This window comes from Phalacrocorax aristotelis, chromosome 2 (assembly GCF_949628215.1).
Source record: "Phalacrocorax aristotelis chromosome 2, bGulAri2.1, whole genome shotgun sequence".
In the NCBI taxonomy this organism is placed as follows: Eukaryota; Metazoa; Chordata; class Aves; order Suliformes; family Phalacrocoracidae; genus Phalacrocorax; species Phalacrocorax aristotelis.
Window position 1 is genome coordinate 77,252,782 of NC_134277.1, and position 24,270 is coordinate 77,277,051.

At 45.9% G+C, this 24,270-nt stretch overlaps 1 protein-coding gene and 1 long non-coding RNA gene across 6 annotated transcripts in view; both read right to left on the minus strand.

The window, feature by feature from the left end:
* ZCCHC2 (zinc finger CCHC-type containing 2) overlaps positions 1-16,992 on the minus strand; it is a 44,350-nt gene extending 27,358 nt beyond the window's left edge. For all 5 annotated transcript variants that reach the window (XM_075084199.1, XM_075084197.1, XM_075084196.1 and 2 more), the window contains exons 1-2: positions 15,934-16,992; positions 2,698-2,809 (exon numbers count right to left, since the gene is read on the minus strand). In XM_075084199.1, the coding sequence (XP_074940300.1) occupies positions 2,698-2,809; positions 15,934-16,875 (1,054 nt within the window). In that variant the 5' untranslated portion in view covers positions 16,876-16,992. The remainder of the gene's footprint in view (positions 1-2,697; positions 2,810-15,933) is intronic.
* A 1,104-nt stretch (positions 16,993-18,096) lies between these two features.
* On the minus strand, positions 18,097-22,782 carry LOC142053091 (uncharacterized). The gene is made up of 3 exons (XR_012659086.1): positions 22,655-22,782; positions 22,283-22,400; positions 18,097-18,320 (listed from the first exon to the last, which is right to left on the minus strand). It is a non-coding gene; the product is annotated as an uncharacterized LOC142053091 (long non-coding RNA).
* Between the last annotated feature and the right edge of the window lie 1,488 nt (positions 22,783-24,270).

Genomic DNA, 24,270 nt, shown 5'->3' on the forward strand with positions numbered 1-24,270 from the left:
CAAGTTTGGCTGTGACTTGGTAAGAAGCAGCACTGTATGACTTCCAGGGTCTGGAGACTTTCTTAAGGGCACGTAACATTGTTCAGGTAATGCTCTACATAAAAATCCTCATGTAGCCGAGATGGGCACTTTTTACTTTTCCTGCTACACTGGCCTAAGAATTCAACAGAATTTTATTCATTCACACGCATGAACACATCTTTACATGTAAAAAGTACTATTTGAAAGCCAGTTCAACCAGCCCTACACCATCAATGCTTCCTTTCAATGCTTCTCTAACTTTTTGTTTTTTGGAAGGAGGGTGGTGTCACCAGCTAACATTTTCCTTTCAATTTCAATTGAAATTTCCTTTCAATTTTTTTTCAATTCAATAACTTGCATGTTTACATGGGATATCTTGGGAACTACGCATAACAATTAAAATTTTTTTTAAAAAAATCAACCTCTTACAAGTGTAGGTTACAAAGCCTATTCGTGGAGATTCACTAATTGCCATTTCATCTAACTTAAACATCTTTAATGAATTTTGTTAAAAGTTACAACTGAAGTATCATTCCCATTGAACATGCCAGTTCTAAGAAAAATAAAGATTAGCAATTTCCTTAAAGGAATAATAAGCCAATGTATAAGCCTAGTGATGGCGTTACAGCTTCCAATTCTTTTAGTAGAAAGACTGACAAATAGCAAGTGTGCTGGTGTACGCTGGTTGTGTCCCTCTACCTGGGAGTCAGAGCACTAGACGATCAGTTAATTTTTATCAGTTAATGAAGATTAATTGTTACAAAGCAAAGAAATCTGAGATGAGCTAAGGATGCCAGACAATAACGTACATCTATATACTGTGAAAAGCCAAATGTATGGTGACCTTAATTTTCACGTGTCTGCTATGGATAAAAGCACTGTTAGAAAAAGGACTCTGGCATAACACGAGTTTTGGTATGGTAATGGCCAATGTTAAAATTGATACCATCAGCTGAATTGGTATTTATAAGTTAATTAAAAAGTTGATTCCCATGACTGGAACTGAGAATAGTGGTTTAAATTGTATTTCACTACATGCGTATACTTAGCATACATAATTAAGGAAACTAACACCATTAGCATTCACAAACAAGCTTCTTTTCTAACAAGACTGGGTTTATTTTAAACTATTGAATGCTCTCAATGCTAAATATATTTGTCCTCAAATATAAAGAAATTTTATTACACAATGTAGTACCGTCAGCTTTCTTAACTTCTTTTTGCTGCTGTTGCATGCTTCATTGTCAGAAGTGATACAACAGGTAATTAGCGATGTTGCTGCACAGCCTTAGTTCCGCAGTTTCAATAGACCACTTTAAAATTCTGTTTCCACAATCACATTTTAAATATTCTAAATGGCTAAACCAAGAAGAAATGTTTGAATATACAAGCCAATGAGGCATGTTACATCTCTACATTTATTTTGGACACAACACATGCATTCAGGATGATTAAGTCAAGCATGTATACATGACACTGCTTCCATTGTAAGTGTAAGTTAAGATTTCCAAAAATCATATTCATCACAGCTGAGAACAGAAAACATGGTTTATTATCAGTGTTATTTCTAACCCAGCAAGGAGATTTCTGTAGCAGGGACTCCCTTCTATCACATACCTATACAGCAAATATCAGAATATGATTCTGACTCTTCACTGTAGTTTCTAACTATAATAATACGAATGCTGAGAAATATTTAAGCTCTTTGCTAAATTCAATTATTCAGTTTTTCTGTGCTTCTGTTACTTAATTCAAGAGCATTGCTAAAGAGTGTCCCTTTTGTGTTTCTAATTTGTGAATATGTTCGCTTTGAACTCTGTGTAAAAGGATTTGAAACAGGTTTGTTGTCTGTAATCTGCCATAATCTTTCTCTGCTTTTTTTTTTTTTGCAGGAAATTAAAACTCAAATTGCCTGACTTCAAAGTGTAATTAAATCTCCACATTGGAGACAAAAGGACAGTTATGAGGACAAAAGGAATAGCAATAGTTTTCCCAGACTGCCAGCTCTTCACTATCTGCAGGACAGCGTAAAACTAATCTTGAGTAGACAAGTGATTCACTAATCTTATTCGAGAATAAAGGATAAGAATAAATCTGTTCTCAATAATGCTCATTTCTTCAAAGAGAAGAAACTGTGCTGGCAATTCACAGAAGAGTTCTGTTTATGCTCTGAAGCCTTGTTCTTCGTCTTCCCAACAGAGCCAGAAGGAGATTTACTTCTATGAAAAGCTTCACTTCTCCAAACTACCACTTCTATAAAGCCTCCTAATACGTGTTTTTCCTTTGTTTGTTTTTAAAGACTTATCAACTACAACTGAATCGAGTAGCAAAAGCTATCCACCATTTCACAGTATCTTTATCTTTAGTTTTGCTTCAAACACTAAACACCATTAATACAATTACATTAAATTTTCTTGTCTTCTCCCAAATCCCACCTCTCTTTTCAGGAGAAAGCCCATTTGCAATCAATTTTCATGCATGCAGTCACTAGCAGTTAGCAGCTAACAAGAATGACAACTTGTTAAAATAAAGACAAGGCCAAGTAGACAGCAATCATTGCAGTTTCTTATCCAGATGAACAGCAAGACAGATGTGAGATTTCTACACCTCCAGGCAGAGCTTAGCATTCAAAAAAAACCTTCAAGCATTCCTCAAAAGAAACCTTAGGCAACATACCTTCTCGCTGAGGTCTATGGGAAGCCATTGGTAGTCCATCACGAGGTGCTGTGGTTCGTTCTAGCAAACTGGTCTCATTACTTGGCAAGCAGTCACTATGGGAAAAGTCATTCTAAATTGAGAAGGAAAAAAATGGAAGTGTCTTAATAGAATGTATCATTACCAAAGCTTGCTCTAAACAGCAGAAATTAAAAAAAAGTTCATTATTCGGTATTCTACAGGAGAAAAACATGAAACTCTTGACAGTGGCAAAAAGGTGGTCATTAAATAAAGAAAGAACTGAAATGGCTAATGTCAGCTGTAACCTCTAACATTTCACTGACCTTATTTTAATAACAGAACAGAGTCAGGGACATATCATGTGCCTTTAGGGTATCTTGAGCTGGGCAATTCAAGTTCATTAGCTCAGAACTTCAGTGCTAATTTACTGTTAGTATGATCTCTTTCAATTACTAACCCGTGAAGTCATCTACTCACTACACTCTAAACATTCTCCTCAATTATATTCATGTCCTGTATCTTCAGCCTGCCACCTCTTCTATACAGGAAATCATGAACTACTGTTTGGACAGTCTATCAGGCCATATGGCCCTAACAGCTAAATTCATGCATCTCTTACTAACTAAATATTCAGATTGCAACCAGCTGCCACCAACACCCTCTCTTCCATAGAGAAAAGGACAGACTGAAAGCTCATCTCCCCCCACATTCGCATGGAAACTTCAAAATTATATGCCAAGAATTACTACTGTTTTAATACAGTGCATAAGGTGGGACAGAACAGGAAGTTGAGGTGCTGGAGTGTGCCCAAAGAAGAACAATAAAACTGACGAAGGGTCTAGAGCACAAGCTCCATGAAGAACAGCTGAGGGAACTGGGGTTGTTTAGCCTGGAGGAGTCTGAGGGGAGACCTTATTGCTCTCTACAACTACCTGAAAGGAGGTTTTAGTGAGGTGGGTGTTGGTCTCTTCTCCCAAGTAACAAGTGATAGGACAAGAGGAAAGGGCCTCAAATTGTGTCAGGGAAGGCTTAGACTGGATATTAGGAAAAATTTCTTCACTGAAAGGGTTATCAAGCACTGGAACAGGCTGCCCAGGGAAGTGGTTGAGTCACCATCCCCGGAGGTATTTAAAAGATGTGTAGATGTGGTGCTTAGGGACATGGTTTAGTGGTGGACTTGGCAGTGCTAGGTTAACAGTTGGACTTGATCTTAAAGGTCTTTTTCCAACCTAAATGATTTTATAAAATCATGCAAGACAAATAACATGGACAGATAAGTGAGACAAGAACGAACAAACTAGGCTAACAATGATAAACTAGAGAAAAAGTATTAGATAAGCATGAACTTCAAGTGGTTTCTCTAGGGTAACAAGAGGCTATATGATTTCTCCCAAGTTAAGATACAACTTGATACATTAATGTTTTATTTTCTTCAATGACCAGGTCTTGTTAAAAAAAAACAAACCCTGAACTGACCAACCAAGCTAAACTTCAGAAATATTTTTAAATGTCCAATGACTTTAGATGTAACTGGTTTTGCCAGCTGACCAGTGTAACTCTGTTTCAAGGAAACAACACATTGCCTTAAAGAATACATCCTCAAAGAACTAGGAAATACTGGAAATTACTAGTGAGTTTCTTGATTGATCTATTTTAAGGAGGCACCTCTACTTATCTTTAACAAGTGGTATAACATGAGCTTAGCAAGTACCTAAATGCCACCAAAATGCAAATGCAACAGTGGCAGCAGTGCAGAGTGGGAGAGAAGATGGTTCTCTGTTTAGCATCACAAATCAACCAACTACTCTTTTTTACTAAGCACTGGAAGCTAAAACAAAGGGTACATTTCTTGGGAAAGCTTTCAGAAAAAGCAAGTTAAATAGAGGACATTCAATGCACCACAAATATTTAGCAACTGGTCTGCAGGAAAGCTGGAAGGTAAATAAATGTCTTATTACTAGCTCTATAAAACACACAAAATTCCTGGGAGAAATGGATAGTTTTTGAAGTAGATGTACATTGAAAGTTCAAAGTCTGTTCCTCTCATCCAGGACAAAGAACATTGCTCCACTGAAAGACCTTTATAAAAGATCGGTAGAATAAAAATCTAAATCTTCAGAGAGTACTCACATTTTTAAATATAGGAAGCATACGATTCTGGAAATAAGTGCCAGAATAATGTGACCTTTTTTTTCCTGAAGGACTTGTGCAACATGGTGGGACAAACAAGCAGCCAAGACCAGCTTCCTTGTTTGGTACATAAGACCCCAAGGCTGTCACAACAGGCAGACCAGAATGAGGAAGCACAGAGGTGTCAAAAGACATTGGAACCTCCTTGCAGTTTGTGAATTCTTCAAGGAACTTCAGATTCGACATATGTTCTAACTAAAGCTTGCTTCATCTTACTAAAGCAGCTTTACGTCATCTATAACATGGGTACAAACTGTAGCAACGCCTAACAATACATTTAACTCATTTAGGACCCAGTAAATATAGGGGCATCATTCCTGCCCTGGGCATACTGTTAATCTAACTTCCATCAGTCACATCAACAGCAGTACACAATTAGCAAGTGAACATCTTCGTGCCTTTAGACTGCACTACAGATGGTCTGAGGAACTGAACGACTTTTTAGCTGCTTCATCAGTGTATGGTTTGTGTTCTACACCGAGTGTCAGTAATTTCAGGTTTCAAAGCAATCAGACTTAAAGTATAAAGCATCCTTTGCTTTCTCAAGATAAAACACACTAGTCCCTAGTCACTCAGTAAACAGTTTCAGGAAACTTAACTGACCAAACTAGTATTTCATGCTTGAAACATCTAAGAAATTATGAGCACAATGTCAGGCTTGGAATAAGAAAGAAAAACAGCTGTATATCAATGAGATTGCATTTTAAGAGCTTTAGCAATTTTCCAAGTTTAATAAAATTAAAACTAAATATAGTTTAATAAAAAAATGTAAAAAATCACATCCATGGTCTGGAGAGAGCTGCTTTCAGACCTCCTCAAAACTCCCACTGATACTGTTTTGTCAGACATTTAGTAACAACTGTGGACATAACCAAACCCAAGTACTTTACTTTTTAAGTGTTAACTCCTAGGCATGCCTAGTTCACAAAACTGTTGGCATTTGACCATTAAAGTTACCCTGTTAAAACTGTGATTCACTTAAGACTGTCCACAAAAAGCACTAACTACTATTACAGTTAACCAGCTGTGTCTAAACTATATTAGCTAACAAGTTCAGTGCATATTTTGGTATGAGAGTGAGTATCTTCCAGATGTGAAATCAAACAACTGAACCAAGATCAATGTCAGTTTTCTGCAGAGGTAAAGTCTTCCTCAACCTATGGCCACATGCTTTGCCAAAACCAGCTTTGATATCTTTCTTCCACACTGCATACAGAAGACAACAGACATTTGGATTAACTCTGACAGATGCTCTCAAATGATTCAATTTGTTTTACTTGTCTACGACTTCTTTTTCCACCTCTGAAACCATGACCATAAGAGCTGAAAGCAGTGCTTCATTCATTTCAAGGAACAAGCTGAGACTTCCACCTACTGCATTACTTTTTTTTAAATTCAAAAATGGATCTAAAAACAATTGAATTTACAGTCGGGCTATTTGTTTTGATTCATGGAAAAATAAATTACAGTCTATTCTAATATGTAATTGCTAGTTAAGAAGTCAAAGAAATTGAAGAGAGGTGTGGAAGTAAGATTTACTTCAGAGATGTATTCTGCTCAGCTCACGTCAAAGAAGCATTAAATATTGTTGCTACACCTCCTAATACTAGAAAACTGCTTCTCACCTAGCATATATATCATCTTTGTAACAGTGTTCAAATATTTTTGCTGAGAATTATTCTAGAATGGTTATTTTTCTATCCATGGCAGCATTCTGTACGAGGGGAACTACAACCACATTTGAAGGCTCTCTCCAAATTGCAGAATATTACACAGTTCAAACCTGTATTTAAACAAGTCCTGACATTGATGACTTTATATATCATAAGTGTAAAAAAGTTCATTTATTCACTTGAAAAATTCTTCATCCAGAAAGTTAAATCAGTAATATGTACTGCATGTATTCTGTGAATGACAGCTTTCACAATACCCCGTGGAATGCAGGACATACAGTAGGGTAATCCAGGGCAGTTGTAGCTTTACCTTACAGCTTGCAGACTGCAAGGGTTGTCTCTGTGCCAGCTCTAGATCCTATCTTAAGCTGCATTACAACCCTTCACATCTGGTGTTAACCACTATGACAGTCCTACATCAAACACAAGTAACTGAATACAAGCGGCATTGTCAAAGCGGACAACTCTAGCACACAAGTGACTGAAAGTCTAGGCAGTCTGGAGGGCCAATGGATATTAAGGGCAACATCATGGGTTGCTACCTGTTGCCAGTCACACCACAAACACAAGTCCTTTAAAAGCGGGTGTGCTGCCAAGGAGTTCCTTTCAATGGTCATGCTGCAGGGTGCTAACTGTGCTAGTCATTTCCTGTCAATGAAAAAAATGTATTCACACAACACATGCAAGTGTAAGGTTAATTCTTGCCTAAGCCTTTGTCACTGTAAGGCTTTTACATGTAAGGGTTCACTGCAGCTCACAGAGCTGCTGCTAATGATTAAAGTACAGTGAAGCAAGAAATGTGGGTGGCCCCAAACCAAGCTGCCAGATAATTAATTTGATAATCGCATAATCTCTGCAATGGGCTAGAGGATTAACTACATTTCTCCTGGAAAGTGAGATGAGCTAAGAGAGTGCTCTAAAAATTGTCTGCTCTCACAATCTAGACCAGAGTTTTGTATCCAAGATACCTTTCCTCATATGACTGAAAGCAAGTACCATTTTGAAAAAAAAAAAACAAAAACCACCTATCACTTGAGATGTTTCCTATGACTGTGAACACAAGCCCCAGATGTCTAAAGTGGACAGCCATCCTGCTTGGAGGGATGCCGCTTTGTGTAACTAAGGTATGTGAGCTGAGCAAATCTCAGCTAGTCTACACATGACAGTTATCCAAACTCTGCCTTCTATTAACATAAACGGTTGATCAAAAAATGTCACGCTGGTCTTGGTTTGGCAATATGTAGTGAAATCTGTTAGTGGCTAGCCTACTAATCGTCATGAGCAAGTAACTGAGGCACATAAGTCTTATGATGTTTGCATTGCACTTTCATAAAAGAACTATTCATGCATCAGCTCTGACAAGTGCTAACAAGGGAAACCTGCTTACAGCAGCTGGATAGCTTGATTAGTTCTACATGCCCAAATATGAAAGCTTATTTTTCTGCAAGACTTCTGTGTATGTGCTGTTAGGCACAGCACTACTTAGCCTTGCAGGCTGTGCAGATGTAAACCGGCACAGCTCATTCATTCATGTACAAGTGGGAACCGGTAAACAAAACCAGGTGAAAGGCATCTTGGAAGAAGCAAGGTCTACCTCATGATCATGAGCCACCAACTACAGCATCTGTACCTTAGAAAAATTTGAGTGATGTCAGAATAATCATCAACAGATATGATGCCTGTTACAAGACCAAAGCCATGATTTGCTTACAACAATCCTAACAAGCTACCACCCTTATTGCTTCACAACTGTGATGCACAGATCATAGCTATGTTAGCACAAAGGCTCAACATCACCTTTTCAGAAGCAACACTCAGCTGAAACTGCATGTGTAAGTACTTGTGTGCTGCTGAGCCGTCTCTTGATGACAATGGCAGCAAAAAGGAAGCCTTACTCGAGACTCTGTGCAACTATATCTGCACCCTATCACCTAATCCTTGCTGTTGCCTGGATGTGGGGATAGAACATTCGTGCCATCTTACACTCAAAATGGAAATCCAGCGCATGCATTTAAGACTCACAAATGCAAACGTATGGGCAGAAATGCTTCAAAATCTGTTTAATGTTAACAACCATTGATGCAACAGATTGTCTCCCATTAAAAAAACCCACTCCTATCTTGGACAAGCTGCTCGCTAAACGCAAGATCAAGATTGCAGACAATTGCCCAACTGACTCTGCTGCAAAGTTACACTTCAGTTTGTGAGCTCTGAACTAGGCAATGGCACTGTCCAATTGATTTGAGATGCAGAGAGCTGCTCTACAAGACTGAAAACAGAATCAGCCTCAAGATCTAGGACCACAAAGATCTACCAAATGATCTCTCTTTTGGCCACACCCAAGCGACTTAAATGCTTCCTTATTACCTTAATATTTTCACATGAGAAATCAACTTCCAGAACAATAACAGAATCACAGGCTGGAGAAGTGGGCTGACAGGAACCTCATGAAGTTCAACAAGCTGAAAGGCAAAGTCCTGCACCTGGGGAGGAACAACTGCAGGCACCACACAAGCTGGGGCCTAACCAGCCAGAAAGCAGCTTTGTAGAAAAGGACCTATACATATGAAAATGTATATACATACACATCTGAAGGGAGGGTGCAAAGAAGATGGAACTAGGCTGTTCTCCATGGTGCCCAGCAACAGGACCAGAGGCAGTGGGCACAAACTAGAACACAGGAGGTTTCCTTTGAACATCAGGAAACACTTTTTCACTGTGAGGGTGACTGAGCACTGGCACAGATTGCTCAGAGGGGCAGTGGAGTCTCCATCATTGGAGATACTCAAAAGCCACCTGGACACAGTCCTGGGCAACCAGCTGCAGGTGGCCCTGACTGAGCAGGAGGAGGTGGTGGACATAATGTCCTCCAGAGGTCCCAGCCAACCTCAGTCATTTTGTGGTTCTGTGACCAGACATAAAATACTGTAACATGCAAAATAAAAGCCCGACTGGCGGAACATACAGTTCAAATGGATATTGTGCAACAACCCTGTTAAGTACTATGTAGTAAGCTGGACTGCACAGAGAGAACACACAGTTGCCCAAGAGTACTTTAAGGCACATTTATTTGGTGAAACTATTTTAAGAGCTCACCTGTAAGAGGCAGCAACAAAACACTACAAGTGAGACAGAAACCTTTTGAAAAAGCATCAGCTGATTCAGGGAGGAAAAGCACACCATATGACAGCTTCAGCAATTGCATATTGACTAACTTGTAGCACTGTGAAATCATGACAATTTTGAGACAAAGGTCATACCAACCTCTTAAGCAGCATTAACAACTTCAGCTATCAAGGCCTGTGACAATTACACTTGAAGTACCAGACATGTCATCTACAGCAATGATTTACAGCACGGGGGGAATACTGCACCTTCTGTTTGCTAGGAACACCGCATGTTCTTTCTCTAAGTCTCACCTGAGCTTTTAAATAGACTTAAACCACGGTTTCAGTCCAACCTAGCTAGGCCATGACAAAGTGAAGAACTTGAAGCTCAAGCCAGCAATGCAACAGTTCAGGTGTTACCACATCACCAGTTCACTGCTCATCCAACAGCTTTATATAACTTCCGCACTGTTACAATTGTCTGTTGAGTGAATAGGAAGAAAATTACTCAAATGTATTAGCTCAGACTGATACAAAAAACTATCCTCACAACAGTCTAGAGTGATGGAAAGTGTTTGCCCCTTAAGAGTGGTTCGCCGAAGTACAATTAGTACTGAGAAGAGACGATGCCTTCTTTTAACTACAGGCAGAGGGTACTACGTAATTTTGGCCAATTCTTGAACTGAAGAGGTCTAAGCAGCATAGTTTAAAAGTATTCTTTCATGTACGGCGGTTCGGAGTAACACAAAATCTCTCTGTCATGTTCTTATCTCACTTTTAAGACACTTCCCAAGGCACTTCCACTATTAAAAGTATTTTTACATTCTTCTCCCAAAAAGGACAAGATTAGGAGGTTGAGGAAAGGCTCACGAAGGAATCCCATTTCCAGCCAGACCTCTGAGCTCGTCCTCTGCAAGCTTTGGTCTCTGAAAGGATAAAGCCTTAAACCTAGAGGATACTACAGAAGTTTACCAAGTCTTGGAGGAAAAGTAGACATTTTGTATTAATTATAGTTAATGGAGAAGCAACTGTAGTGTTTTCTAGGGCAGCTATGGCTAGACACTGACATTGGCAAGTAAATGAGGTGACAGAGATTTAAGCAGACAGAATCCTACAGACTTCAGCGATTTCATCGATATAACCATCTTACTGCTGTTGCCTGCATCCTCTTCTGCAGCTCTTTAGAAAGAGCTGAGAGCCCCCAGTACTCTGAGCCCTGTGAGATCCTGCTATCTATAAATAAGTCAACATTGGGCAACACTGAAAACCGGACCACAGCTTAACAACAGTAATTTAAGTGCAAGCATTAGGAAGTCACGGGTATATCTGCAGTGCCCTCAGTGCTCATTTAACATGTTGGAGAAGAAACAGGCATGGGAAGGAGCGTAGAGGCTGATTAAGCCTGGTATAAAGGGACTGGGCAAGGCTACAAACTTGCCATGTCCTAAAAACCTGGTATTTAGAACTAAACCACTAAAACAACTGAGAGCAGTGAAAGTTTTCACTCTGCAATTTCCTGGAGCATTAGTATGCACGTTTAGACAGAAGTCTTTTATTTTAGGCATTGTCTTTTATCTAGCTATAACTTCCTTTCCAGAAGACTTCCAGTAATGTTTCTGGAAATCCTTAACTCCTGTTTGAACAGGAATTTCTCTGACTCCAGAGACAAGGGTGTTAAGGTTCACTAAGGGAGATGGAATACTTTTTCTCTCAGTGTGCAAAACTTGTAAGATTCATATTTTCCTGGAGTGTACCACCATTTGAAAGAGCTCTGCCAAGAGTAAAATGACATTTTTTATCTTTCTGCCTCTTATCCAAACCAGACTCTGAAGACACATTTTTACTTATACCTAACTTTACGACACTAAAAAGAGAACACTGCAGCTTCAAAATGGGATTGCCCACATTTTTTTTCCCACAGACAGAGCTCTTAGATTCTAAAATTAAGTTCTACTACTGTGTTCTGCTGCAAGTCACTGAAGATCAATTATAAAAGCACTCTTCCAATTTGCAGACAGAATATCCTATAAATAGAAGCCTACTAAGAAAAACACTCTGTAAGAAGAAACTTTCCCTTTGTTTGTAAGTAGAGACTTTTTCTGTAAAGAATCCTCCAGCCAGCTAATTACAATACTATTCAGCAAACCATTATCTCCAGGAGATTGCTTATTTCAACAGAACCTTAATTCTATTACTGTCAAGTATGCTTGATTAAATGTTCCAGCATCTAATGTAAGCCACATTTATTATGTTAGCACATATTCAGACCCCTTTCAGTATTTCAGCGTTCTGATCTCAGATCTTGGCCAGGATGGAGCAAGATAAGCAATTAAGTCAAACAGCTTTGGTATTGATGCACTTGTTAAACAAGTACGGTCAACACAAGAATGAAGCTCTGTTCTGTTACTTGAAGCTATATAAATAGTAGTATCAGAAGACTCTTTGCACATTAATGCCTGGTTTATGATTACAGATATGAATGCTACTGATGTATTCTTATACTTCAACTTTAGATTCAAAGTTCATATTCTGCACAGCTTGATGTACCAATGACTTTTTTCCCCAAAAGGTGTTATTATAAACTACATCTTCATTTAAAAATCTGCAGATAGTATCAAGTGTTTCTACCTTACAAAAAAAAAAAAAACAAAAAAAAAAGTATTTCAGAACACTTTCTTACAAAGTTTATGCAATGATAAGGCAATCCTACCTCTGCCCATCCCACTCCAACAGTCGTATCTCCTACAGCTTTTAAATTTATCAGCCATTTCCAGTTAAATTTGTTAAAATGCATCACTAAGAAATGCTAGGTTCTTCAACGACCATTAAAAGACAACAGCAAAAAGAGTAGCAGTCCTATTAATCCTTCGTCAAGAAGCAACTTTAATGCGAGCTCAATCTTATCAGATGGCACAGATTCTACCCAGAAAACATGATCCCAATCTCTGGAAAAAGCAAACTACTTTATGCTCTATTAAATCACCCACAAATCCTTTGTAGGTGAACCTCTCACGTTCTGCTGCTCGTTATAGCTAAATGTCGTAGCTGCTTGACAACTCCAACCAAGCCTTTTTGTCAGGTATGCCACATGCAGCAACACAGTCCTTGCCCTAAGGAATTCAGAATCTACACTTGACAACTAAACTACCTGGTTCGATTCCAGGTCTGAACTCTGTCACCTCTGTCCGTCGATGTCACATCACCGTTGCCTGCCGTGGGTACACCTTGTTACACGCCTCACGTCAACAACAGCTGTCCTACCACCTTTGGACACGAAGGCACGAGCCGAGAAAGCCCGGGAGCCTTAAGGAGGGGAAAACCGGAGCTGAGCTACAACTCCTCCTGCGGTTAATCTGCTCGATGAACTATGCGCACCGCAGCCCCTCTCGGGACTGGCCGTGCTTGGGCAAAGCCTTCCCGCACGGACCCCGTGGCCTTCCCCCGCCGTTCTCCCTTCGGGGACAGGGTTGCGGGATGCCCAGCGTTCATGGAAGTGCTGGGGAGGTGGGTGCAGCGGTGTCACCCATCAGCACAGCCCGGCCAAGCCCCCCCACCCCCGTTACGCAATGGCGGGCGCGCTCCCCACCCCCTCCGGCGGGACGGGGAGGAAACCGCCCTGCGGGCACGTGACCAGGAGCGCAGGCTCCGCCGCCGCCATCTTGAACGGGGGCGGGAAGTGGCGGTGACTATTAGCCGCCGCATCCCCGCGCCGGGGAGGGCTGTGGCGGAGCGGCCGGCCCGGGGACCAGCCCGCCCGGGGACCGGCCCTTCTGCCCCCACCAGCGCAGCGGGGCAGGGCGGCGGGGAACGGGGACTGTGCCTTCACGGGGCGGGCAGGCGCCATGATCCATCCGTCCTCCCCGCGAACAAAGCGAGAGGTCACCACCCCCACCCCCAGCCGTCCTCCGGCGAGAAACCGGCGGGCCGTTACCGCGCTCTGCGCGCGGGCTGCCTGCCGTGCCCCCCCGCCTTATTGGTTATTCCGCCCCCGCGAACCCGGCTGTCCCTGTTTAACGGGGGAGAAGAAAGTCCAAGTGCCCCTTCCAGGTGCAGCCATTGCCAAACGTAACGGGAACAGCCGACAAGGCGGCCGGAGGGCCGGCCCCGGCCCGAGCAGGGGGGAGGTGATTCAAGGAGGATAAAAAGCCTGCTGACACCTGACAGGATTTTAAATCAAGCCTAACTAAACAGTACAGCTGCATTTTGCCAGGGAAGTCTTTAACCACACTAACTCAATCTCCTCCAGCACCTTACCTGTGAGGGTCCCACCATCCCTGTGAACGGGAACTGAAAATACCCAGCAGAAACCTAGCCTGCCCTCTGCTCCCTGTCAGCCATTACTCCCCAGAAGAGGCTCTGCTGTGCTTCCAATTTAACCATTAAGAAAGGAGAAGCAGCCTACAGAAGGGATGCCGTTTCAGTCCTGTGTGGCCTAGGGAATGTGTGATGCATGTGTTCAGCCAAACTGACTCGGGTCTCTCTGTGTTCCCTGAGTAAACGAAACCACTGCAACTTGGAAGGCTGCTTTTACACCAAAGCCAGAATGCTGCACAAAACAGACTTCAGTTCCAGTAGTTCACGAGAGCCTGACCTCTGAATGCATTTGGTGGGATGCACTGAGCAGCTACAACTGATGTGCCAGCTGCAGGCAGGAAGTATATTTCCAGTTATTAGCACTTCAAACCCAGCAAGAACAGTGTCCAGTCTTACCACTGCCTGCAACTCAATCTTCTCCCCCTCCTCAGGATGGACTTCCAGGATTATTCATTTTGGCATAGAGCTAAACTCAATGCAGGTCAATGAGCCAAAATAAACACTTTTTGGGCTTATCCTACAAATTCGTTATGATTTCAGTACTGCAATATCTACCCACTAGTTTATGACCTGTCAAATGTGCTTTGGCCTTAAAAAGATGCAAGCATTCACTTAATGTATTTGAAAGCTTAGAAATTCGCCCCCATCTCCTCCAAGCACTCCCCAAGAGCACACCCCATCTTTACCAAATAGAACAAGAAGCCACTCCATTCGTACAGCAGGCAACGTAAAACAGTTTTCTAGGAGTGGCTGAACTGGGTAGCACTGCACGTGAACTTCGAAACAGAATCCAAAATGCCCAACCATTACTGTTTTGTACCTTCTTCTGTTTGGTACCCTATGTAAAACTGATGCGTTCAGCTAAACAGCATTATGGACACCTATCTTCCAGCCCTTTCTTCTTCCCCTTTGCATGAGAGGCCATCTATAGACCAAAAACTGCAGAGCTCCAAGATGATGGCTTGGTTGCATAAATACAGAGCAGACTTCAAAGCCATCGCTTGTCAGGAGGGCAGCAATGAACGGCACCAAGGGAAAACCTTCGTTTAGCTGCTGCACAGGAGAATGCTTCAGTGGCACTCACTGAACGCCTCCGATCCCAGTGACAGCCACCTTCTAGCAACAAGTGGCACATCTGCTTTCAAGATGTGCTTTGCTGTTCCCTGACAGCCACCCAGAAAATCAGCTCTTCTCTGAACAGAAGCTCCAGTGACATTTTAATTCGCTCCTGTACTAGAATGATTACCCCCCGCCCCTTCCCAAACCTCTTCAGCCACCTTATCAAATGCGGCTTTTCAGAGAACCAGCCTCAGAGCCGCTGCCCTCAGCTACTGCCCAGATCCTTGCCAAGTCCAAGCCTAAATCTCATTTGGGGGGCGGGGGAGCAGGTTCCGTACAAAAATTTCAAGGCCTTCTATTGTTTTAAGCCCCTGGAGAACGCTCTCTTGGGCCGTATAGTTCCTATCCAGCATTATTATTATTTTCCTAAGTTTAGTCAAGCTGCCGCTTGTACTCCTGCACCGTACAACTACTTTGGCGGCCTACAGCGTACCAGGCCGCCGGTCAGGCTGCGGCGGTACCCTGCGCTCCAGCGAGGCAGGATTTTGAAGCAGCTGCTCCAGAAAGCATGGCAGGCTGCCTCCCTCCCTCCCCAGTTCTATCACGTCGCAGCCATGCACTGCAACGTCACAAGAAGAAATTCGTACTAGACGCTCTCCAGCAGCTCGCGGGGGTGGCCAGGACCCGCGCTGCGGGGGGCTGGGGGGGGGGGGGGGGGGGCGGGACAGGGCGAGCAAGGAGGCAAGGGAGGGAGGGGGCACATCCCAAGGAGGGGCTCCGAGGACAGGCACGCGCCCGCCCTCAGCCCCCAGAAAGCGGGGAGGGGGCGCCGGCAGGGGGAGGAACCCGCCCAATGGGATGGTGCAGCGGGAAGGGACCGGGCGCGGCATTACCTGGGCTTCGTGGCGGCCGAAGCCCTCCTCTTCCCGGTCCCCGCACAAGGCCCTCCGCAGGCGCTCCAGGTGCTCCCGCAGGGTGACCCGCTGGTGGAAGGAGAAGGCCGGGTGCAGCGAGGCCATGGTGAAGAGCAGGAGCAGCTCCTCCTGCGCGCCCAAGCCCAGGCCCTGGGCGGCGGGGAGGCCGGCCCGCCCGTTCCCTCCGGCCCCGTCCATCACCACCACCACCTCCTCCTCCTCCTCCTCGGCCCCCTCCTCCTCCTCGGCAGCGCCCGCCGGGGGCCGCCGCGCCGGGCAGCTCTGCAGGATGGAGTCCACCTGGGGCAGGAGGCGGTGGAGGCGGCCGGCGGCCTCACGGTTCTCAGAGCCCAGCAGGGCCAGGTAGACGATGAGCTTGGACCGCACGGCCGGGTCGCGGAAGTCGCCGAGCTGCCCGGGGTCGCTGAGCCCGTTGGCCTTGGCCTCCGAGTCGCGGAGGAAGTGGTAGTCCTTGCGGGCCAGGTCTTCCAGGCAGGAGCCCAGGAACCGCAGCTCCAGCGGGTTGCACAGGTCCAGCAGTCCCACCATGAACTCCAGCCGCTGCGCCGAGCCCAGCACCAGCCCGAACCACTCGTACACCGTTTCCTTGTCGGTGCGGGCCACCGCCGGGCCTGGCCCGACGCCGACGCCGCCCGGAGGAGTAATCGCGGCGCGGGGGGGCGGCGGGCCGGGCCCGGGCCCGGGCCCCGGCCCCAAGCCGTGCAGCTGGCTCGGCCTCTCCAGCCCGCAGCCCCTGCCCGCCGCGGCGCCCCCGCGGGCCGGCGCCCGGGGCACCTGCTGCAGCTGGAGGTGACAGTCCAAGGCACCGCCGGCCTCCTTCAGCCCCAGCCCCGCGGCCGCCGCCTCCTCCGCCGCCGCCTTGTGGCTCGTCTGCTTCAGGGGCAGCTTCATCTTCAGCATCCTCGGCACGGGGGGGGCGCCAGCGTCCGGCGGGGCCCGGCTCCGGGACGGGGCCCGGCTCCGGGAGGGCGGGTGGGTGGGTGGGGTGCGTGGGGGTCGCGGCGGGGGGCGGCGGTCAGGAGGAGCGGCTCATGCTGCCGACTCCCTGCCGGCGGCGCGGGAGAGGCGCGCGCAGGGGCAAACGGTCCCGGCGTGTGCGCGCGTGGGGAGTGGGCGGGAGAGCGGGGGGAAGGGCGGGCCTCGCTCTCTCGCTCGCGGCGGCGTCTGCAGCTCCCGCAGCCGTTCCCTCTCCCCCTTTCCCCGGTGCCTGTGCGCGCGCCCGGCGGCCCTCCCTCCCTCGCGCGCGCGCAGAGGCGGCGGCAGCGGTTGGCTCTCGCAGCTCCGGCCGGCGCGGACTGAGCCCGAGCTGCCGGCGCGGGGCGGGGGGAGGGGGACGAGGGGGAGGGGGTAGGGCGGGGGGAGGGGGGCAGGGCGGGAGGAGGCGGGGGGAGCGCGCCTCTCTGCCTATCGGCGCCGCCTGCGTCAGCGCGCTATCCAGCGTGCGCGGCGCCCGCCGCCGCTGAGGCCGGGGCGGGGCGGGGCGGGGCGGGGCGGGGCTGCGCGGGTTGGGCCTGGGCCTGCGGCGGCCGCCCCGGCGCGGGGCAGGCCGGGGTCCCGGGGCTGGGGTCTCCCCCTCCCCCTCCGCCGCCCGTGACTGACGGCGGGGTGGGGCCTCACCGCCGCCCGTGAGGTGCCCGCCGCCGGCTCCCGGGAGCAGGCAGCCCCGGCTCCCCTGGCCGGAGCCGCCTGTCGCCTGCTGCCGAGCAGGCGGCGGTTGCGGTTGGCTGCGGGGGCTGGGCCGGACCGGGCGGCCTCCCCGGGCCCAGCGCGGCGCTGCGCGGCGAGGGCGAGCGGCGCGGTGTGGCCGCGGGCGCGGGGCCGAGCCCTGCCCGCCTCGTCCCCGGCCGGTGCCAGCGGCCCGGCTCCTGGCTCGGCCTCACTTCTGCATCGTGGGTTCAACTGCGCAGACAAATGGGAACAGCTCAACGGCGGGCCCGCGAGCGGCGGCAGAGCAAACGCCCCGTCTCCCGGCCGAAAGGCTTTCCCGCTGTGATGCTGGGTGTTGGCCCGTGCCGAGGCTTCGGCGTGCGGGGCACGTGGGTTTGCCATAGCTGGCAGGACTGGGCCCAAAGCCGTACCGCACCGGTGGAGCAGAATTAATCACAGAAACCTAGCTGCTGCAGGCTGTTGCGTCTCTAATGGAGATGTCTCATTTTTAAATTACTCCAGTTACAGTACCACGTGGCTTTCCACCAGGCAGTTTTGCAGTAGGGAAACACAGGGAATGTTACAGAAAAAAGTAGGCAAAATGGCTTAGGTGTAGTCTGTCATGGAACAGCAGGCTTGCTTCACTCTCGTTCCCCCTGTTCAGTTCCCAACTGTTGCGATCCATGATGGCGAAGAGCCTACAATTACAAGATTAAGCAGTACTCTGAGTAATCAGAAAGTTGCAAGGCTCCTTGTTTCGGTTCCCACACATTTACATGAAGACAGTATATTTGAAAACAGAATCGAGGCTGTGGCTTGCAGAACAAAATGTGTTCAAGTGAAGAACAAAATGTGTTTTAATTACAATTATGCAAAGCAGCATCCCTGAACCGCTTACAGCAACAAAGCATAAATCACCAATGCTAACTCCCCCTTATCTATCTGTCCAGAAGCAGATCGTGCTACAGCGAAAGGGCCCACTTATTAAACAGCTAAGGAAGTGTCAGGCAGATCATAATAATCTTGTATGCATCGCTCACATCTGCCATAGAGCAGTCATGAGTAGTGGTTATAGACTAAATAATTTCCTGAATGTTTATATATATGCAGCAAGTGTATGTATTTTATTTTAAAAACATTAACAGACTAACTAGTAGGTACTAGTAGGTTTATATGTTCCTAATTGCTTCTCGATCCTCTTCCAGTAACACAGGTGGACTTGAACCCGACTCACCGCAGCCCTCCACGTTCAGCAGCACAACAGCAGTGCTGTCACCACTGTCATGGCCTCTTCCAGGGTGTGCAGCATCAGGAGTGTGGTGGGGAGTGGGAAACGGCTCAAGTCCTACCCCTTCATCCCGGACGGCCAGCAGTTCTTTGCCGGTCCCGGGGCCAGGAAGGGGAAGAATAGGCGAAAGAAGTCTCATAAACCCATTTTTAACTCTGTTATTTTGTGCTGTTTGCTGGCTGGGGCCTGGCTGGAACCATGAATCGTTCCAGGTCCCTACAGTTATTAGTCAAAGCAGCTATCATAACACCCCAGGATAATATTTTCTTACATTGTCATTATGGAGTAGTAATTCTAGAATTACAGCAATTCTTGTCATATTGTCGTTCAGTTTTTTTCAAAGAAAAATTACCGTGACTGTCTCAGGGGATGTGCCAAGCTGGAGTCATGGAAGCACAGAAACAAAGCTTGGGATTTCGGCTTAGTAATTTAGTATGTAAATTAGTAATTTAGTAAATTAGTATATTTAGTATAAATATAAAAGTAACATTTCATACTTTAAGTGATTCAAATAAAACAGGGCATAGTTCCAAACAGATAACACCACAGCAATTTAGTTTTGGGGGAAGGGGAAGAGGGGATGACAGAAAGAGAAGGTCCACTGATCCAGCCGTAAATCCACAATGGTACGATTAGGTAAGCTGAGGAACCTGATTAACTCAGCCCTTCTTAATTTCCCTTTTCTTAATGGCTTAAGCTATGATACTTGAGAAAAACAGATTTGAAAGTTGACTTTTGTGAAGTCAGGAAGAGAAAAAAAAAAAAAAGGAATAGCATGAGAAAGCAAAAAGAAGACAAAAGTGTTCCAAGAGGACTTAGAACTATTTCAGTAGCTGGGGGAGGTGGCAGCAAGAAAGGACAATGTGGAAAGAGAACTGAAACTCCAGTGCCCAAGTGAAATGAAAGTGAAACTCAGGACTGTGAGTGGAAGAAGGACACCGTGGGGAAATGCACAAACACTGGCAAGCAAGCACAACAGGAGAGGCTACTATCAAATTTGACTTGCCCAGGGCAGCTGCCCTTGAGGTTTTTTAATCTGATTTTCTTAAAATAAGTATAGCTTGCATAGATCTTTAATGAGCGTTGGGCCCACAGTCATGCTGACTTAGGGTGAGCATAGTACAGAGCCTTAGAGGGAAAAATACATCTGTAGCCTCTCCCTAAATTGAAAGCCAGGTGAACTCCGATGCAAAACGGAGCAGGCGGAGGCGTGGGCAGGACGTGGTGCTGCCGCCCGCTGGGGAGCCCCGCACCCCCGCCCGGGGAAGTGGCGCTCGTTAGAGTGCAGCAGAGGTCTGGCCCCGCGCCCCGGCTCAAGGGCCAGGAACGCACCAGGAGGAGCAAGATGCCATGTCCGAGAGAGTCGCCATTGCCACAACTCGATTTGCAGTAACAGGACTAGTGACTTTTCTGAGTCTTCCCTCACCTGCTGTCTTTCCACCTCCACAGTATAACCCCTGTTCTAACTGTCAGAGCCTCGGAGCCTCCTGAGCACAGAGAGGCTTCGTCGCTGATCTAGAGATGTTTGTCCTTGTGGATAGACCCTTCTGTGAGGCTGGCTGCTGCAGGCTGCTGGCTCAGCTTTGGCGCCTAGCTGTGACCATCACTGGAGGAATGAGCTGCGGAGAACGCGCAAGCCAAGGAGCCCCCGTTTCCCACACTTTGTGTGTCAGCCCACTGTGTGCAGGCAGCCACAGCGCGTCTTTTGAGTGTGACCGCCTCCCCCACTAAGTTCTTACAGAGGGGTCGTTGGCATTTTGGGGCTTTTGCTGAGCAGGCCTAAAACTTCTTCAGTGGTGCTTTTAGAAGGGAGAAAGCCATTAAGAAGAATAAAAAGCACAACACTGGGACACTGGACTGAATGCTGAAGCTAGAGAAGCAAGTAGCAAGGTTACCTTCAACACTATTCACATAAATGTCTTCTGTTTTTTAAGTTATCCTATTTTTTTCAATATAGACTTCTGGCCAAGGCAGTCAAAGATTTTGTGTTAATTTCAGCGACATATAAAGCCAGTTTCAGAGCCTCTGCTTGTTTGTTCCTCAACCACTACCAAGGATCTGCTAAACCTGGTTTGTAAGGATGTGAATAATGTTAATCTGTGGCCCATTTCAAAATCAGATAGGGAAGCTGTAGGCTATGTATATATTTTTAGGATATATCTCTATATTTAATATAAAGTAGTATATATATTTTTCATGTATATCAGGATATATATAGGGGTTTTTTTCATGTTGATACTGTTCCCCAGCTACTGTCTCTGTTGTTAGTGTTCTCACTTTTACAAAGAGATGTACCAAATGCTTACTGAGGGTCTTTGCATGGATTCCCATACTACAGGGTAGAAGATACATAAATAGGGAAACAAAAAGCTTCATTTCCTCCTTTCTTCCTTTCTTCCCTTTCCTGGACTGGAGGAAGGTCAACTGCCTCTTTATACATAGCTTGCAAATGCATTTAATCCACTGTCAGTAGTAAGGACTATTGTCAGGTCTCTCAGCCAGACTTCTGAGGTGCAAAGGAATCGTTTCAGGCAGTGTCACACAAACGTCACACAAAAAACGACCTGGAAGAAAAGATAGTTCCCTGATAAAGCTTTGGAGTGATTTTGCTGACTCATGATTTATCATTTATCTCATGATGGTTGGCATTTTTTGAGTATCTTTCCTTTTGTGAAACAGGACATAGTTACCTTTTAGCCCTGGGAGAAGAAAAAGTCTTGAGAAGATGACAACTTGAAATTCACTAAAAATAAAACCTGACAAATCTACAAGCTGTGATTACTTACGGGTTTTTTTTCTTATTCCTTTGATGGGTTTTGAATATTGGAGCTCGTTTATTCTTTCTTTGGGCCTCTTTTTCAGCCAGAGTTGATCAAGCTTATATTTGAAAACTAAAGATAGGTTTAAGAAATTACATTTTTTCAATATTTGGTTTTAGGACTTTATATTCAATATGACTACTAAAATGCAGAAGATGACCTGTAGACCTAATTATGTTAGCATCCTGTGCAGGAATAAACGTACAATTTTAAACACAGTGTAAACAGTTTAAACTTCATTTTGGATTTAAAGTTACTGAAAAATAAGTTCAGTGTGGGCAGAGGGTGTGCTCCCAGGATCAACTTCATTATGAAAGACTATTTCTAAAGTCAAAGTTGTTAGTTATTCATTTGCAAAGGTCACCTATCCCAGGCCTGTTTGGCAAGCTTGCCAATAAAGGTACTGTTACGAAACGCGGTTGCAAATTCAACTCCCTGTCCAAGGGAAGATGAACTGAGGCCACAGCCTGTCTTCTACATAACCGTTAAAGGTGAATTATTACTACTTTCAGCTGAATGCAGCTCAGAAACGTATGAAAGATGGAAACATTACCTAACTGCTGAGATAGGGCGGGCCTGTTTCAACTTCTGGGCCACTGGAGCTGGTTCTTTACCTGCACGGCGTTCCAGCCTGTGGTACACGTGGTGGTCTGTATCAGTTTGCTTTTTTTCTACGTAAAATAATAAATAAAAGTTATTAAGAGAATTTAAGGAGAGTTAAGGATACGGTAGCACTGGGATATTCTTATCCTTTGGATCTTCTGGCCAGCAGTTTCCCTGTGCTGATGGAAATTCTCAGTGGGATTTTACCATCACAGAGCTCAGCCTGCAGTGATTCGGATCATGCTGTGTTGAAGCCGGTATAAATTGTGTGCTGCCAGGATATGTTGTACCCAGAACTGACATTTGCACAGAAAGCTACTACCTGATCCAAATGGCAATTCAGTTTTGGGGAGGAAAGCAGTGGGATTTTTCAACACCATTCAGCTTCAGGCTTTCTAATATTCCAGCAAGGACAGTGGTGAAATGCCTGTGGCTCCAGGGAGTTACAGGCAAACCATCACCGTGTGCTTTCACAACAAGCAACACATGACCGTGGGCACGTGGGCAGTCTGCATGCACAGCTCAGCTAACGCCAGGGCTCTGCTGTCATGGGAAGTCCTACTTAAATAAGACCATTAGCCAGAAGGCCATTTCAGCACACGCCCGAACCAGTCTCTGTCCTAGTTAGCAGTGAAGTATGTCCTTAAGTGTAAGGCAGTGAAATTTAAACACCTACACAAAGCAGAAAAGGCTTAGGCCACCTTAAACATCTGATGAAAGTTAATTGAAATCTGTTCGGAAATGAGGGCTCACAGGAGGAATGTGGGTGTGGCTCAGGCACGCAAGAGCCTCAGCACCAGGCCTGCCTGATATTAGTCATGTATGTGAAAATTATGCGTGCAATGAGCACCTGGGAATTAAACCCCCCCGAGAGGTTTATTGGCTAGATTATTTCATAATCTCTCCACTTGGGCAAGGAGAAGAGCAATCTGCCGGTCACAACGTAAGGAACCGTGGTGGGCACTGGACGTCCTTCAGAGCAAAACTCACCAGTACGAACTCAAAGGTACTGGGGAAAGAAGCGCTACATCCTGACCTTTAAAATGTGCAGTCACAGTCACAAAGACCAAGGGATGCCAGCATGAGCTGCAGAAGAGTCATGAGTCACTTGTGAGATTTGTGCTGCAGAAGGAACACGTTATCCCTTCGCTCTGCTGGTAGTGCCAGTCTCTTTCTGTCTTAAATGATCCATCTGCTGCTGCCCAAATTAGACACACAGCTCTCGCCGTCACTGTGCAAAACACTCACCATCAGTGCTCAGAGCGTGGCGTTCTCTGTAGCTGGAGCCTTGCTTAGCATCTTACCTGCAGCCAGGGAAACCCCCTTGTGCCAAGCATGGCTCATGTCCCACTGAAGCCCTTAAAAGAGGGACTGTTGTTGTGACTGCCAGAGCTGATTTGTCAATGCCACAACCCTGTAGGTGTTCACCAGCAAGCCCAGCTGAAGGCCGAAAGGAGAGGTCTTCCTCGTGTGGGAGTTGCTGTCATGAGCCTACGGATGAGATGGGGTCCTGGTGACAAAACAAACACCTCGGCTGCACAGCTCACGGTTACTGGAGGTGTAAGGCAGTCAGCAGCTACTGCTCATTTGTCTTCTGCTCCACACACTCTGTTCGGCTCAGGGCACACAACATCACTGTTCAAAAAAAGCTGAAGTTTCAGTTCACCTTGGTACGCTGCTGCTGATTGTTCGAATCCACTGCGTGCATTAACCTGAGATAATGCAGGTGTTACACACTGCCATTGAGTTATTTTAAAGGAGATTGTGAAAATATGTAAATGCAAAGAAGCAACCTTCATGTTCCTCATGCTTTCTCCCACAATGTATATATTTATACGCAGGTGCCCGTAGTTCAAATTATCTGTCCTTGAAAGTTTTACTGTTAGCTCTTTGGGGATGTCCAGTATTCAGTTCAGGTGCGAATCCTTGCTTGTAAAG